Raw genomic sequence first — 18,713 nt, 5'->3', positions numbered from 1 at the left:
GGGACATGGAGTGGAATCTCCAAGGATGCAGTCAGGGGCGGCTCCAGGCACCAGCGCAGCAAACGCATGCCTGGGGCGGCAAGCCGCGGGTGGCAGCCTGCCAGTCGCTGCGAGGGCGGCAGTCAGGCTGCCTTCGGTGGCATGCCTGCGGGAGGTCCGCCGGTCCTGCGGATTCGGCGGCAATTTGGCGGCGGGGACACCGAAGGCGTGGCACCAGCGGACCTCCCAAAGGCATGCTGCCGAATCGGCATGACCAGTGGACCGCCCACAGGCGCACCGCTGAAAGCCGCCTGACTGCCGTGCTTGGGGCGGCAAAACACATAGAGCAGCCCCTGGATGCAGTACATAGGGGTGGTGGTAGAAGGAAAAGCTTGAGCATTAATCAGGCTTTCCAGGTTCTTTTTGCTTTGCTTAATTAGTGGTAATAGCACCAGTTTTTCATTTTAATTAAAAAGTGTGTTTGGATCTTCATTGGTGATCAGGGGTGCTGAGAGCTATTGAACCAAACTGTAAACCCTGTATATAATGGAATCCACTTCAAGCCAATGGGTGCAGCAGCACCCCTAGTTCCAGCATCTGTGTTGGTGATGATAGAAATGTAGGATTTTTGACTTGACCTACATTCTTAAAGCTGCATTTCTGTTTGTGTATTTACTGAATGTGAAAGCTATAAAATCAGCAAGGAATGGTGCAGCCATTTCATAACTCCTATGGCTTACTGGCTTTGTTCCCTGTCATTGGGTCTAGATCTAGGGAATTCTTTGCAGAGAACTATGAATGTGGGAGGAGGAAACCTACAGGATGATTTACTGTACTTGTAGTGGTTTGCTTGCTGTACCTACAAAATGAGTTATATTTGTAGCACATGCAGTGTTTCCAAATGGAGACTCAGCCAGCCAGGCTGAAGGACTGTCATGCATATAGGACCCAAATCACTCCCCCCATATTTCCCCGATTGCATTAGATAAGATGTAGAAACACTGTTCTGTAAACAAATGAAAAACTGTAGACCTGGCACAGCCTGCAAAGGGAAACTAGATCTCTCTAGCCAATTGAATTGAACTAGAATCCTAATCTGAACACACTTAAGAGATAGAAATAATGCTGTAATGTTGTCTTCATCTGCTCTTCGCTGTGCTATAGCGTTGTCAGTGCATGTTTTAAGCTATTTTGGTGACCTCAATAAAGCAGCCTCTGTTCTTTGCTGTTGGTGAAGAAATAAATATGCTTTTACAAGTTAGAGGTGGCTGAATGTTTTACTGCTTTCTGGTTTGACGGATCAGATAGGAATGTCTGGCAGCCAAAGACCTGCTACAGATTATTTTTATATTGTCTATCACTATATAGCAGCTTTTGCATCTGCATTATCTCATGTACTTCTAAGGAACCTGTGAGCTGTTTAGCAGCATTTATTTGTTTTAAAAAAAGCCCAGAAAAATGTTACAATGCTAACTATGAATCTGTTGTCTTTCCCATGTTATTTCAAGTCCATTACCAATTTAACAATGGGGATATTTTTCAATCAAGTGTGGGGACATAAGGTAACTGGGTATATCCTTGGACTGGTAATTGAAAAGTCTTCCACCTTTGTTTCCAGTTCAAATCCAGTGTGAATCAGTAGTGAAAGTTCCCATCTGTCGGTTCAGTGGCCTGCCAGGGGTCCGTGGTCTCAGTTGAGTTCCTCAGAGATAGATATCTACATTACAAAATTCATCACCATGACTTGAGTAGGCTTCACTGCAGCATAGTAGGTTGTTTTGTTCAGTGGTTGAGCTCCTGCCAAATTAGTAATACTTGAACTTCTCTGGATTTTTTTTTTTTTTAAACATCACTTTATACAATAGGTGCAACTCTATAAACTAAGGTAATTTTTGTCCTAAGCATCAAATCCATCTGAAAGGTCACAAATTGACTATATTTTAATCAGTGCATGAATTTTACTTTGAGAGGGAAGGGGAAATTGCTAACCCTGTCAGAAAATATAAATCTGGTCAGAGTCTGTCTTTATGATAGCTGAGAAAGCTGTGAGGTTTTTATTAAATCTTCTGTCACTGAGATCTAATCACTTATAAATTTATCTCATGATTTCCACTTGATCAAACACTTGATTTTAAAAGGGTAAATAAGTGTTTTGTTTAATTTTGAAGCCAAAAATATCATGAGGTATCTGTGCAATTACTCATTACTTTTTTCCAACTCCCAGCCTTGAGTTTCCATACACCTAATTAAAAGAGACTGTCCTCCCACAGAGTTCAATGCACACTTTTGCTTATGTGGGTTTTAGAGAAGAGCCAGAGAAACTCATTTAAATGGTTTGATTTTGTTTAACATATCTGTGAACCATCGTGGTTCAACCTCTCATAACGGTGGGTGCCCAATTAAGCTTTTAATCCACTTGTATAGAAATGAATATTACTTGTTAAAATACATATTATTTAAAGTCAAAGATAATTTTCCTTGCTACCTTAGAAATGTGAAAATATGCAGGGAAGTTTTAACTAGCTGTGGATATGCAGAGTGGCTTAAGGGGCAAAAGAGCCTGGGGGATAGGGAACTGTTTAAACTGTGAGGTGGAAGGGAAGGAAGAGGTACTTAACATGGCCATTCGCATAACTGCTAATTCTATTAGCAATGCTAGTTATTCAGTAGTCTCTCACCATATATTGGCACCATTTCCCCCTTTTTACCCTCCCCCATCAAGATTTTTAAAAAAGGGAAGCTATCACATGGTTTTAGTACATACTCTAAAATTGGGAGAAATTTGGAAACTTAAAAATTAAGCTTAAAATGTTCATTTAAGCATGGTAGCAGACAAAGCTACAGGACACAAAATAGTGGATTACAGGTTTAGGGGGGAATCCAGACTGAGTAGCAGAGAGGAGAAGGAAAGTAACTACAGGTCTGGGTACTGGGAAGGCATTAAACTTAGACCTTTATAATACTTTATAGGCTGGGGCTCAATTCTGATATGCAGTTACATAATAATGTACATTAAAATGCAGCCCCTTTCCAATAAGGGTCCGATCTACTTTCTATTAAAAAAAAACCCTCAAAAGCTGCACCATTTTAAATGGGGAGAAGTAAGAGGAAATATTTGCATTACCGCGGATCAAATATTGCATGCAAATTAAAATAGAAAAATACTGGGGGGAAATAAGGTGGATGTGTGAGCGTGTGCGCGCTCTGTTTTCACGTTTGGATTTTATCACTACCAGCTGGGCATTGTATGCGACTATTGTCAGCCTTCCATGCTAATTCCGGAAGCTTGAGACCAAAAATAACTGCGCATTACTGGGGAGAGATGACGGTGGATTCTGGAATCTTTCAAAAACGCTTGTTTTGTTCCCTCATAAATGTAGGTCGAAACACTGGTGACTTCCCTAGTCACATGAAGCAGGCTCAAAAGACGTGTTGCATCTCTGCATCTCCCGAGCGCTCTGCGTCGTGAAAATGGCTTTTTGCCATGCCACCCTTCTCCACCAATCATCAGAAAAGAATTTGGCTTTTATAGGGGGCAAAGTTAAAGCTACCGTGGAAAAGAGTGTGGGTCATCCCAGCTCGTCCCCTTCCTCTCCCAACTCACGGCGGCTCCCTGCCGTGTGCGCAGCAGCCTAATTGTAAAAGGGCCATTTAATATGTAAAACTCCACAGCTGACTACAGCTCGGGCTTGCTTCTGCCTCACGGTGACTCTGCAACCCGTGGGGTCGGCCCCGCTTGCAGCCCGCCTGCTCCTGGGCCGGTTCTCTGGCTGGAGCTGAAATGAAAGAACCCGGTGGGTGGGGACGCGCCGGCCCTGAGGAGGTTACAGGGCCGCCCCCCGCCCGGGCCGGGCTCTTTGTGTACACAGCTGCACTCCGCGCAGGGGACCGAAAGGAAATGGTTAGAGGAAGGGCTGGCTTTGGAGGCGGCGAGGCTGTTGTCAGGGGCGGGCGGGGGGGCTGGCGCGCTGCAAGCCAGATGTAGGCCGCCCCCATCCCCGCCTCCCTTGCGCCTCTTCGGCTGCACTGGCGCGGCCACGCCGGAGCCCTTGTGCGAACCGAGCAGATCTGATGAGTTAGCTGGTTGCTATGGTGAGGGGGCCGTGTCACGTGGCCAGGGTGCTGCTCCAGGCGGTTTGACGTCAGCAGGGAGGCAAGGGGAGAGCGAGCGCGAGGAGCGAGCCGCTGTAGCAAAGCAGCAGAGCAGCCCCGGCGCAGCCTCTCCGCCGACCTTCCGCGCGCGAGCGAGCGAGCCAGGCAGCCAGCCGTGTGGGGGTGGGAGCGCGCGCCAATGCCGGGACCTACCCAAACGCTGTCCCCAAATGGCGAGAACAACAACGACATCCTGCAGGATAACGGCACCATCATCCCCTTCAGGAAGCACACGGTGCGCGGGGAACGTTCCTACAGGTAACCCGCGCTGGCTTGCGGGGATCGCCCTGCTGCGTGTGCGTGTGACTGGGATGGGGGCTGCTGCGGGCATTGCAGCAAAGGGACAGGCAGGGGGATTACATAACAAAACACTGTGCTCTCAGCGGCGTGTTAAAAATAAGCTCGGACCTATTAGCCGGGGTCCTGCCTCGCCTGCATGGAAGCCTGGCTCTTGGAAATAGCGTTTGTATTGTCCAGCTGGAAAACATTTTGTGAGTAGACTTGCTGCCTGTAGGGGCTCTCCCCCCCCGCCCCACAGACCCCTCCTTCCTTGCGTATTGATAAAAAACGCAAACGAGAGAGATCTGTGGGGTCGCCCAAAGGGAACAGGGTTGCAGCGCCGAATTTCTGGCTGTACCGGGGTCGCTGGGCATCTGTGCGTGAAAGCCAAGGCGAAGGGATGGAGTAAAAACGGCTTGTGCCTGCCCTGGTGTGTGCAGGAAAAATGGAATCCTCTAGATTAAACTGCAGTCTGTGATGATGATGTTAAAGCGCCAGATTGATGGAGCTTTGTAAGAATTCTGCTCCCTGATTGGTGGAAGGCTTGACAGCAGAGGTCACGGTGTCACGCATTTACTAAAATTTCCTCCTCGAAACCGAGGGTTTATTAGAGGCACGGTGGACTGCAGCCGTTTCTCGAAGACACTGCGTATCCCGTGCCTTTTCTTTGATTCTGGTGTGTTGCAGGGAACACAGCCCTTCTTTTCAGTTGGGAGGCAATTGCATTACATTTTTGACTATATGGTTTGAGGATGGTGGCTGTGTTCTTTGTCGCAGTTGTAAGCATTTTTGATTAATGGTTTGGCATGTATTGTTGGCACCGTTTTTACATTAACATATCTGACAATATGGTCCACTAGATAAGCTAATTAAAATTGTTTGCATTTTTTGATAAGAATAACAATGTAGCCTTGAATGCAACTAGTTTTATGTGCTCTGAGCTGTAGACTTGAAGGGTGATACTATAGTCAGTCGTATCTCCTCTAAAGTTAAGATGCAGTTATTTTAAATGCTGCCTTGATGACAGCAAGATGTGCCTTTTTAGAGAACACACATCTTTCAAAGCTCATATTCTCAAACCAGCAACAGGAAATGATACTGTCCTTAAAATGTTAGCTAAATATTTAGGTAATGTATATTATCTGATTGCACATAGAACTGGATCAAAATAAACATGAGTGTTTGGCTCAGTTAGCCAAAGGAAATCAGAGTATTTCACTTTATTTTTTATTAGGAATAACCTGGCCCTAATAACTCAGTTATGCCAATATTAACCTTGTAGGTAAATCTTGGCTGAATCCATACAGTTCCCCAAAATCTAATGGCTTATCGCTCAAATTAATGTGGTGAGGTGACATACTTGTGGAATCCAAGTGCTTACTCTACCCTGAATGCCACACACAAATTTAGCCTGCACTTTCTTAGAATCTTATTGCTTCCCAGAGGCCTTCAGGTCTCTACAGGCATTTCCTTTATGTTGATAGAGTTCATTGGGCTTAGTTTTAAAGCAACATTATTAAACTTCCAATAGAGTTTTCATCTTTTGTAAAGAATCATTCCTACTGGCAGGAAGACTGAAGCTCTCGTTTCGTAGATTTAAATTCCTGCCATGTAGCATAGTTTTGTTTGAGAGGACAGCTGGATTTTGACCACATGGTTAAATGGAAGCATTTTGCTGCATCTTTGCAGTTGGGCTGTACTCTGGTAACAAAATCTTTGGATAGAAGTAAGTTTAATTTTAGGCACTCCAGTTTGACTTACAAAAGATAGCACTGTCTTCAGTGTTTGTTGAAATCCTTTGTTCAATAAGATCCTCCCATAGCACTGTTGCACCAGAGACGAATCACTGTTTACATTTAGTACTTCTTCACCTACCAACAAAATAATCAATTTTCTTGACTGACAATGATGCATGTTGGAATGGTATTCACATCAACAAGACTATGCCCAAAAATTGAATTTTTGAAAATTGCTGTAGTAAGACTACTAGAAACATTATGGTGGAAATGATTGTATCAGTTGAATAATACTTCACATGAAAATTGCTTACATTTAGCCTTTTACCCAGAGACTATCCAGGCCTCAAGATGTTTTAAAGCCTCTTTATCAATTCACCCACCTGTGAGAATGGAATGTAGCCCATTACCTGTCAACACTAACACTGTTCATCATTTTAGGATACCTAAATGAATAATCCAATTAAATGCAAGCTAGAATGGCATCTTTATTTAGTGAATAAGCACTGGACTGGGATTCAGGAGATCTGGAATCTGTTCTTGGCTCTGCTAACAACATGCCTTGTGACCTGGGACAAGTCATTTTACCTGTCTGTGCCAGTTTTCCTATCTATCAAATGGGGGTAATGATACTTTCATAAAGTGTTCTCAGACCTACAGATGAAAAGTGCTGTATAAGTAAATACTACTTAACTGAAACTTGCAGGAAATATTTAGTTAAATAGCTAAATTGGGATTTCATCATGACACAAGATCACATTCTTAATTTTGCTGAAGCTGCCATGAAATCTTTAAAGACTCAGTTGGTTTAGGCCTCTGACGTACCCTGAGCTCTAGTAGGATGAAAGTCCTTATACACAAGTAAATTATGTTTCATCTGAAAGGCAGCATTACACCCACTAAGATCATGCTGGACTATTAGTTCAGTTGAATTTGAGGGAAGAAAATGCAACTTGTATAAAATTCTGTCCAATTTCTTGTGTAGCATTTTGCATTTTCCTTGTAGCTTTCATATTCAAATACTGACCAGAACAAACATCTCATAAAATCACACCCCAAGCTGTCATGACTCTGATGGTTAGTTGGTTTCATCTATATTTAGAAATATGGATTAATTGTACTCGTAAAAAAATCCTAAAACATGAAGTAGAAGTCAATTGTTGGGCAAATCTTGTGTAACAAAACAAAAAATATTCTGCTCACAATCTAGTTTGACCAAGTTAAACTGTGCCTACTATGTTTTCATGAAAAGCAAATACTGTCTCTCTCTCTCCTACAATGTTAGACACCATCTCAAGTTATCCTCCATAATATACCTTAGATGCTTTTATGTAAACACATCTTAATTTAAACAAAGGAAATGGTTAAGTTGGTCATAATAAACAAAAGTATATTTGTTAATCTAGTGAAAAATTAGTGCTTTTATAATATTTAAAATTGTTAGGCATTATTTAACTCTTGTACAGTGCTTTTCATGTGTAAATCTCAATGCGCTTTTCAAAGGAAGGGAGTATCATCTCCATTTTGCAGATGGAGAAACTGAGACAAAGTGACTTGGCCAAGGTTGTCCAGCATTCCAGGAGCAGAGCAAATAATAGAACCCAGGTCTCCTGAGTCCCAGTACAGTGGTTTATCCACTAGGCCATGTAATAGTCTTCAACAGCCTTGTAAGGTAGATATTATCCCCATTTTACAGATAGGGGAACACCTATACAGAGTGTTAAGTGGCTTGCAGTAGGTTACCTAGAGAGTCAACAACAGAGCTACTATTCAAACTCTGAAGCAGTTCCCGGTTTCCAGTTCTGTGCTCAATCCATAAGATCATGTTGCATTTTACAGTAATAATTGTAAATATTAAATTTATATTAGTTTATTAAAATGCTATTTCTGGAGTGGAAAGGAAGGACAAGAGGGTGTTAGTTTGATACATCTCATTCAGGAGGCTTGGCTGTAAATTTGGTTTGGAACTAAGGTGTAATAAATTTTGATGGCCAAGAATGGATCTTGGCTCCCACCAGAGAATAGCCCCATATTTGTTCATAATTACAATTCTCTGCCCTAGGTAAATATGAGTAAATCCAGTAAAGCAGCAAATCAGGAATGACAGAGCTGAGTGGGGACATTTTTAAACAGGTACCTGCCCACAGCACCCTATGCCACAATCTAGGCAATTCAATCAGTTCACCAGCCACACACAAATATTTAAAGTACTTGTCAAGTTTCATATTACAAATCTGAAGTAAAATTTTTAATTCTCTGAAATAGTGGAATCTTACACCCTCTTTCATGGGATACCACTCCTAATTTGTTTTATCCACATGCAGTTGGGAAATCAGATTTATTAATTGACCTTTTGCCCACTAACCATATCACTTACTTCCCTCCCCTAAGCTTTTAAGAATGATCATTTAAAGTTTTCAGGACTCTTTCAGGCATTTTGCTAGTACATACAGCTTGAGTACAGATTATTTATATATATATATATACAATATTTCTGACACAATATCTTTGTTTAGTTATAAATATTTACTTACTGTAAGTGTCCTCTTCTCTTTTTATGAAGAGAAACTGGTATTTACACTGCTGATGTGTAGTTTTTCTGTGCATAATAACGAATGTGGAACAGAAGTGATGGTGTCCTCATCCATTGATTACAAAAACTATAATGTTTGACAGGATATGTCCAGAGTTTCAATTGATGTCAGGGTATAGGGATTTTCAGATGGTAATTTATTTGGCCTATAGAAGTTAGAGTTAAATTAATGGCAGGGGCGGCTCCAGGCACCAGCGCACCAAGCGCGTGCCTGGGGCGGCAAGCTGCGGGGGGTGGCCTGCCGGTCGCCGTGAGGGCGGCAGTCAGGCTGCCTTCAGCGGCACGCCTGCGGGAGGTCTGCCAGTCCCGCAGCTTCGGCGGCGGGTACGCCGAAGGCGCGGGACCGGCGGACCTCCCACAGGCGTGCCGCCAAAGGCTGCCTGACTGCTTTGCTTGGGGCGGCAAAATACATAGAGCCGCCCCTGATTAATGGTATCAGGTATCAGAGGGGTATCCGTGTTAGTCTGGATCTGTAAAAAGCGACAGGACTCTGTCGCTTTTTAAATTAATGGTAGAATGTTAACAGTTTTAGGACCCAGAAGTCTAGAATCATACACATCATTACCAGTATTTTCTTTTGTTTCCATTGTATTAAGTCCTAGACAAATTTTCTACTTGAGAATTTTGGACCATGAATCATTCATCCGTAAGAAAACCTGTATTATATGTCTCGAGGGTTTCTCTGTATTGTTAAATTAGTTTCGTCCACTGATATTTTACTCTTTGAATAAGTCTATTCCTTCTGTATGTCTAGAGCAGTGGAATTTACCTTTTGGTACAAAATAGCTGTATTCTTTACTTAAGTATTTAAGAAGGATTTATTGCATTATCTTAGTTTGGTTAGACAGAGCACAAACTCCTGCTTGCCGCCCTCCAGCAAATAGTTCAATTGACTTTAAATAAGACTACTCACATGGATGAAATGAGTACAGTAGGGCTCAGAGTCTTGTTGCAAGGAATGATGGGAGAAGATACTAAATAAACAAGTACTCTCATTTTATGGGATTGGATAAGTAAAGCTGACAGACTGTAGTTCAGTACCACACCCTTCAGTCTCTGAAAATTTCAAATACTAACCATGACAAGTGCTTTTATAAATTAGATATAAAGGTTAGACTTTCGAAAGTGCTCAGTGTTGATCTGTTTGCTCCCATTGCAGTTGATGGGAGTCTTAGCTTTGACTTCAGTGGGAACAGATTTAGATCAATGCTGAGTGGCTTTTGAAAATCATATCCTATATGTTTGGCTCCAGTCCAAAAGGTATGGACTCTTTTTTTTGATAATCCCTCTTGCCTTTCAAGCATCTGAAGTAAAATACTACCACCGTGGTAAGGTAATACCCACGGTAATGTCCTGTGTGTATTAAATGGTGACTTAAAGGAAGCAATTAGTATCCAATGTAACTTGTATGAGTGATGCAAGAATCTGTCCTTACCTCTTGCCTACTGTCTGTCTGTTGGACAACAGATGTTCTTCTGTGTTTATCTTTATTCTCATACAGGTTGGATTCCTATCTCATTCCAATTCCCTTTCACGGAGTCTACTTGGTGTGTTTGTGTTTGTGTTTAAAGGCTATTTTCTCCTCAAAAGCTGGAGTGAGCAAATTCTGATTCTGGGATAAATTGAAGATACTGTTTCAATGGATATAGCTCACTTGAGAGATCCTGCTTATAAAAATGGGCTAGAGTGGCACACAATGGAGCTCTACTTAAAGAGAACTTGTTTTGGCAAAACAAATGTTCTGAGTGTACTCCAACACTACAGCTGACCGGTAGGGCAAGGGGCTGATCTCATTTGCACAATAGCATTGCACTGGCATTTCAAAATATAAATATTCCTCAGCCTGAAATTGTTGGTGATCCTATTCTGATTATAACTTAGATTCTTGTTGAAGAGAACCTCTTTATGACTTACAAGAGAGTCTAGCATTAGGTCATGTAAGGAAGTGAAACTAAAACTTTTTCCAACATACCACCCTCTTCTCAGCCTGCAAGCCAGTTCTGTTTGACTGAAGTGCTTTGGGTAGAATTGAAATATATGCTGCGTTTGTAGGTCTATGAAGCATCCTGTGGCTAGATGGGTTTTATTTTAAAGGTACAGCTTGTTGACCTGCTTATTAATACGGTCACCATCCCAGTGTTGTGTGGCTGCTAGCAAAAGGAGAGTAGATTTAAGATATTGGAAAATTTAACCTCACGTATCCTTTAGGAATAACCTTCTTGGCTTCGCCCCAGCCTTGTCCTCTTGTGGGGAGACCTTGTTGCTAGGTACTTTCCTGCTGGTGAGGTTAGTGTTTCCTGCTGCCACTGCAGCTGGCAGTGAAAAATGTCTTAACAGAATTTATATGGAAAAAAGGTTTGGTAGTTAGTGTAGGGAACTGCATGGTTTTGCCCACAAGAAGCAAGATATTAAGTAAATTGATAGCAGCAAGGTAGAAACCTTAATTGGCCTTTGTCCTTTGCTATGTGGGTGGAGAGAGTGAGGTCCAACTGCCTTGTCACATTTGGACTAGACTATAAGAATAGAACCCTCTGTGCAGGCCTAGGTTCTGTGAAGTGTAATGGACCCATTGAGGCCCTGGGGATTGGTGGATGTCAGCCTGGCCATTGCTAAAGCTCCCTCCCCCCTGCAGCATAAGGGGAGGATCCACCAAACCCAGGCATCAGCTAAATCTGGGGAACAAAAAATAAGAAAACAGAGATGGGAGTGAAGGTCAAAGGGATAAAGTCAGGGATTCAGAGGAGGACACCGAGCAGAGAACCCCGGACAGTGCCTGCTACTCCTCAGAGGTGTCCAGGAAGGAAGTGGACACCTCCCAGAGGAACTCTGCCTGGATATGTGACCTAAGGAGGGACCAAAAGTAGGCCCCACAGTCACAGAGCACCCACCATCCAGCTTCCTCCTCCTGGTATGATGGATGGCCATCTTGGCCAGTGCCTGGAGCAGGCTGATGAGGCGGTCTTGTGACTTTGTGGGGCCATAGACAGAGTGTCCTTGGATCAGGAGGTGTGGGGGGAAAAGGGCAGCCAGTACCTCAGGAGGAGATTCTGGAGGAACTGGAAGACAGGATGCAGTATGGTGCACCCTATATAAATGCACACCATGGTCTCCCTCTCGCTGGAGAAAGAGCAGGGATTGGGGGAGGTTGGGAACCATGCCAGGTTCATGCTCATGGTGAGATGTGAGGCAGTGAAAGAAGTTAGATCAGGCAGTAACCTTTCCCATGTATACGATGGGTTGGAGGATAGGGAATGAAAACTAACTGCTTCAAATATAGCTCTATACTATGTTATTCACTCCAAAATGCGAGTGAATTTTTGAAATGTGTAACAATTGTTGGAGAAAAATTCCTGCACTCATCCTCCCTTCTTCCTTCCACTCTAAGGCAGCCATAGCTCAGGCTTGGTAAAGAAGCAGATTAGCATGTGTCAGCTTTTTACTCCCTGCAGACTTTCCAACCAACCCTCTTGGTGGTTTCATAATAGAAAATGAGCGGTTTCATCACATATATTGTCAATCCCATTAACTGGTGATCTTGTTAATACTAAAATGAATACAACGTAGTTCAAAATGAGGATCTACTATTTGCATGTAATAATCTGGCTGTGAAGCTCTTTATTACTGAAGCGTTGCGGAAGAGTACGTTTTTTGTGGACTAACACTTAATGCGCACCAAACCACAGAGAAGGCTAGGACCATCTGGTAAAATCATATATGTATTTAAAGGTCTGGCTTGACCAATTTGATTTTCCTTTCATGTATAGCTGTTAACAAACTAACTGAATCATAATTCAGTTAAATCTGTTTCTCTGTCACACTGTCCAAAAAGGATTGGTTCATCAAGAGGAAATGTAAACATTAATCAGTGAAGGGAGGCTTAAGGATGTAGCTTTCATAGGAAATCCTACAACTGTGCCAAACTGAGCTGCTGGGGGAGGAATGTCCTATGCAGGCTGTGGGCCAGCTCCAGCTCCTATTTATGCTAGTTTTACACCAGTTAACTCATTTCAAATCAGTGGGGCAATTCTCACCTACTGCCTTGTCAGAAAAGAATCACATGTTATGAATCTGGGACATATGTGGATAGCAAAGGAAGGGAAAGATTATTAGAATAATCTTGTGTAAATGTGGTTTTAAGAGTGCTGTAGAATAATATTTTAAAAACCAGTGGAATTGACCAAGAAACTATTTCTCAAATGAAAAAAACTTTAGCCAAGATTTCTGGCTGCATAATCAGGCTCCTGCACCAATAGTATTGCAATGTGCAGCTGAAGAAAGGAACAGCCCATCATTTTACTTCACTGAGATGCAGAAAATCAATTAAGAATGTATATGTGCTTTTGTTTGTTTATATATAGTGGTGTGGGCAGGTACGGTGAATGTCATTTCAGCTGCTTTTTAGATATGCATTTTTCAGTATTGTATTTCTTGGCAAAGTTCTAGGAGATGGTCAGTCCAAAGGGCTGTGGATAAGTGACATTTCAGAGAAGATATATTATTAGAAGTATGTAAAATGAGCATTCCTCTTACAGCAGGGCTTCTTTTTGTATAATGCAAGTCTGCTACCAAAAAAGCTGCATTTAGTTAGAGATGCACTTGAATGCAAATTATTGTTTGTCACTCTGGAATGCAGTGTGTGGATTCTCAGAAGGGCTGTTAGTACAGTACTGTGTTCTAAAAAATAAAAATATGTCTCAGGTAGATTTATACATTATTATGAAGAGGAAAACCTTTTAAGGTTAATCCCTGTGGAACTAGTGCGATAGCTGCCTGATTGAGACGCATTAAAACAATATATATCCCATTAAAATATTTCAGTTACAGTATTCAGTAGCTTATAAAGGGTAGCTTATCATTAAAACCATTATAGAAATCCTGAGTAATAGCTTGCTATGTGGAGGTGGAGTATACATCTCCAGTGAGAGAGAAGCCCCTTGGGGAGTTTCATTTACAGAAAGAATATCATTAGTGAGAGTTGGAAACATGGAGGCTGTGAAATTAAAATTGGTTAAACAAAAGGGATGTGTCATACTGAAACTACAGCATTAGTTCACAAATAACAGAACTTTGTTGGAATCTTGTACACAGAGAGGGCTATGAGATTAATTCACTAATTTTTACTAAATTTGAATGATTTGTGTTGGGCCCTGTTGTAATACTTTTTTGCCCAGTTGTCAATATTAAAAATTGTGAATGTCTTACAAAATATTACACAAGATGCATGCAGATTCTGATTCAGAATCTGAAAACAGACTGTTCTCAGTTGCCATATTCCTTCATCCCAAAAATCAAAATGGTGCAGCCATTAGACATCTTTGTGCATTACTGCCTGGCACTACTCACTGTCCACCACGGATCTTGAAAGTAGTGTAGCTTCTTTATGTGCCCTTTCTGTGGTCTCTAGGTCACATGCCATGGATTAGTACCAATTTTAGCTAATACACCTTTCTGAAGGGCAGGGTCTGTCTTTCCAATACCACTTCCACCATTTCCTGCCAAAGAATTACTAAATGTTAGAAAATGATAGAAATTAATTGGATTCAGAACAAGGCATATAAGGGCTGGCCTACACTACAAAGGCTTTGCTGGTATAGCTATAGTCTGTTAGGGGGGATTTTTTTTCTTCTTCTTCTGCAGACTCCTAACAGACATACCTAGGCCAGCAAAGCTTTGTTGTGTTGACCTGGCCTAAGGTTCATGAAATGAGCAGAACATTATAAAGGTTAAAAGAAGAGTCCCAAACAACTCTTTACTGTTACCAAAGTGAAATCCACCCCTTCTTATTTAAGGTAACTAATTAGAAAATAGATGTAGATTTTGGTACAATCTCACTTCCTGCTAGGAAAAAAAATGGTTTGCAGGAGGATGGTGTCATTAGAAATAACTTCTTATAAATGTTCCACACGGTTGTTTTTTTGACAGTTTGTGCTGTGCCAGAGTGGTGTTTCTGTTCCTGAAATGTGTTGTCACCGAATTTCATCCAGCAGGATGGTAGTGTGCAAATTTTAGGGAAATATTTCTTTTACAATATCACCATACAGAAATGACCACAAGTTCATAGGGCAATGGAAATGGGAGGGGTAGTATAGGGTTTCTGCCTAATAGTTAAGTAGTGGGTTTTGATGCCAACGGATGATCTGATGACATCAAACTTTACAATGCTTTTCTTTAGGGCTGTCAAAAGATTTAAAAAAAATAATCGTAATTAATCACGAGATTTTAAAAAGTCATGATTAATTGCAGTTTTAATCTCACTGTTAATAATAGAATACCAATTTAAATTTATTATAAATATTTTTGGATTGTTTTCTACATTTTCAAATATATTAATTGCAATTACTACACAATATCAAGTGTACAATGCTCACTTTATATTATTGTTTTTTATTACAAATATTTGCATTTTTAAAAAGATAAAAAATAATTTTCAATTCACCTCATACAAATACTGCAGTGCAGTCTCTTTAACGTGAAAGGGCAACTTACAAATGCAGAATTACTTTTTGTTTTTGAGTGCAGCTATGTTTAAAAAAAAAAAAGTAAAACTTTAGAGCTTACAAGTCGAAATATGAAGGGGCATACGAATGTTTAGCATATCTGGCATGTAAATACCTTACACTGCTGGCTACAACAGTGCCATGTGAATGACTGTTCTCACTTTCAGGTGACATTGTAAATAAGAAGAGGGTATCATTATCTCCTGTAAATGAAAACAAACTTGTTTGTCTTAGCGATTGGCTGAACAAGAAGTAGGACTCAGTGGATTTGTTTGAGGTGATTTAAAAAATTGAATTTCTTTTATCTTTTTAAACCCTTACCCTTAAAGAAATTCAATAAAGATCACAGCCACAGCTGTTAAATCTAAATGTCATGTGACCTATGTCGTCTTATTGCACACGGTTTAATGTTGTGGGGGGAGCCTGACTAGTTTACAGGCCTACAGAGTGAACCTGTTTTGTCACATGACCTTGTAAGCAGATTGTTTGACAGTCCCAGGGTTTAATAAATACATACTGTAAATATGTAACTTAACTTACATACCAGAGTGCACCTATAGGTTACGCATGTTGAGGTTTGTTTGTTGCATGATGCATTTGTCTTCAACTAAATTGCTTGTTTGTTGTTTACAATGTTTATGGTGGGGATTGAACTCACCAGAGTCACCATGTGTCAGATTGGAGTGTACTTTAGGACTTGACCTTAAAATATTCTACGAAAGGAGGCCAAACTCTATTAAACAGACATCCTCCTTTCTCTTAGCTTAAGGTGAACTAGGGCACAGCTTTGCTAGCCCTTCCAGATAAAAAAGGTGTGTCTGAATGGCCACTGGTAATTCTGTTCTTGGGTATTCAGTTGCATCAAGGCAACTAGGACAATCTAAAAGAGGATCGTCTGACAAACTACAGCTGGTTCTTTTTAGTTTGTGTGTTCCCTTACATGGTCTAATAATTTTAAAACTGCAGGAACTCCACCAGAGACCAATGTAGTAGGGGGAAATGAGATTTTGGGGAAAATATTGTAGCATATTGATCAGTGGTGAGCAACCTGCGGCCCGTGCAGCTTCCCACAGCTCCCATTGGCTGGGAACGGCAACCCGCGGCCCCTGGGAGCTGCGGCTGGCCGTGCCTGTAGACGGTCAATGTAAACAAACTGTCTCGTGGCCTGCCAGCAGATTAGCTTGACGGGTCACAGGTTGCTCACCACTGATATTGATAGTTTCAACCGGGGGGGATTGATTAAATCAAGGCAATATAAAAAGTTATTTAAATCGCCAAGTGGAAAGTCGTGATTTAAAAACTGATTTTAATCAACTTTCCCATTTCTACTTCAGTTTTCTAAAGAAAGTTGCATTCTCATTGGTTGATGCAACCTTTAAAACATGTTGATTTACAACTAAATAAAGCCTTTATACTAGATTTGTTACATCTTTTTGCTACCTAGGATGGTACACTGTAATTATATACATTTATTTAAGCAATTATATAGCTTAGTATTTTCAGATTCTTAAATTGTACATTTTTAGTATGTTAGAAAATGATGAAAAACATTGCTTGTTTACTAGATAATTAATTTTTGGTCATGGTTTGTGTCAAGCTGTGCTAGGATGTTAACTGGAATTTAAACACACAAAACAGCATATAACATTTATTTTTATTAAACAAAACAAACCTTAGATGTTTTGGCTATATAAACATTTCATATCAAAACATGTTTCACATTTACCAACTAAATTTGATTTATTAAATAAACGGGGATTATCTGTAGTCAGTGAATTAAACTGATTATTTCAAGTCATATTTTCAAATATGCTTAAGTGAAAGTGACTGGAACTTAAGCTCCTACTTGCTTAAGTCTCTTGAAAATGTGAGAATCTCCTAAATTACTTAGGTTGTCCTTCAAACTTTTAAAACTAGTTGATCTCATCCCCTCCTGTCTTGTTTTTATTCATAGACTGGAAGAGAGAGAAAAGTTTTCCTGCTTTTTCAAATCCCAGTCAGTTTCTCAGATTTGAATAAATTTGTCCAAATGAAGAAAATATTCTTTCTGTGTCTGTAGAAGAGGTTACTGCTGTTGATTAGTTTATTTAGCATTTCAACAAACTGTAGTTCCAGGTGCTTATTTAGTGACTTCCACCACTTCAGTGGTGCAACATCATCAGCAAACACGTACTGCTTGAATGGTTCACTTTCAGTCCTGAAACGTATTATGGTTGGCATGACTGGTGGGTGATTATTAGATGTCCATGCTGTACTAGCATCTTCTTCTTTAGCAGTTAGGCATCTGTCCTCGTGCTTTGGATTGAGAATATTGGCAAGAAAATGAGGTGTAGTAACTGCTTGATCCATCCGCTCTTTACTCCCTGGAATTTAGCTTTGTTGAGTATTTCTTCAATGTCTCCAATTCTTTCCAAATTTCAACAGCATCAGCAATACAGCAGCAATCTTTCTGCATTTTTTTCAGTGCTATGGAAATAGGTTTCAGTATATTCAGCGTATATTCCACATTAGTCCGATGCTGACTACTTTGGCTATGTTGATAGTTTCATCTGTTTTGTCATGTTTTTCTTTGCAAATTGTCATCAGGCTAGGCCAGTTCTTAATAAATAGCTCAAAACAGTCAACCAATTAATTCCATTGTACATTTTGGGAGAGAATTAGTTTCCTGCTCTCTTCAGTGAAGCTGAAGCAGTTGTAACAGAAGTATTTTGCAATTTAAACTACGTTTTTCTTTATTCCTGGAGTTATACTTAAGTCTTTGGCTAAAAGATGCATCAAGTGAGCACTACACCCATATTTTGCAAGTTTCAGGTTCTCTTCATTATCTTCTTCTAGATTTCTTCTCATCTTTGCTACATTTTGAGCATTGTCTGTAACAAAGCTATGCACTTGATACTTTAGTATTTGTTTGCAATTTGTTATAGCTTTTACTGCTACTTCTCTTAAGCAGTCTGCTGTATGGGCATTTCCTGATGTATCAATTATTTCTGTAAGACAGAAATCCCATCTTCTGTTGTGACACAGGAACATACTACTGGATCAGTGTGTACATGCTCCACCCATCAACACTCAGATTGACGGAAAATTCATTAATTTTTTTTTCACAGTGTTCAAATTTCCTTCTCATATGCTGTATCCAGCAGCCTTCCAGCAATGTCTGCTCTTCCTGGAGGAGTGTATGCCAGTCGTAATGATTGAATCATATAAATGAAATATTTGTTCTGAACTAGATGAAAGAAAGAATTTGTTGCATAAATGAACCGAGCAGTCTTTTCATTTATGGAGTTTTGATGGAATTTGCTGGTCCTGATTACAAATTCATTCATGGTTTTACTGGATTATGAAGAAAGTCTTTCTTAATATAGGTAATTTTTTGTCTGATGCATGTTTAATTGCAGCACTGTTGGTGGTACCAGCAGAAGTCTCTGAAGTTGTAGACATTTCAGATGATGGACAATCATAACCCCTTATGTCTAA

General features: G+C 40.6%; 1 protein-coding gene across 3 annotated transcripts in view; it reads left to right on the top strand.

The window, feature by feature from the left end:
* Positions 1-18,713, top strand: part of MAPRE2 (microtubule associated protein RP/EB family member 2) — a 112,261-nt gene that overhangs the window by 26,405 nt on the left and 67,143 nt on the right. For 2 of the 3 annotated variants that reach the window (XM_065398762.1, XM_065398760.1), the window contains exon 1: positions 4,263-4,389. The exons of the other annotated variant lie outside the window; for it this stretch is intronic. In XM_065398762.1, coding sequence (XP_065254834.1) covers positions 4,302-4,389 — 88 coding nt within the window. In that variant the 5' untranslated portion in view covers positions 4,263-4,301. Of the gene's footprint in view, positions 1-4,262; positions 4,390-18,713 lie in introns of those variants that run through there. 3 annotated transcript variants of the gene reach the window in all.

This window comes from Emys orbicularis, chromosome 2 (genome assembly GCF_028017835.1).
Source record: "Emys orbicularis isolate rEmyOrb1 chromosome 2, rEmyOrb1.hap1, whole genome shotgun sequence".
NCBI classification, from domain to species: domain Eukaryota; kingdom Metazoa; phylum Chordata; order Testudines; family Emydidae; genus Emys; species Emys orbicularis.
Note: the sequence above shows the minus strand (reverse complement) of the source record. Positions and strands in the feature narration are given on the sequence as shown.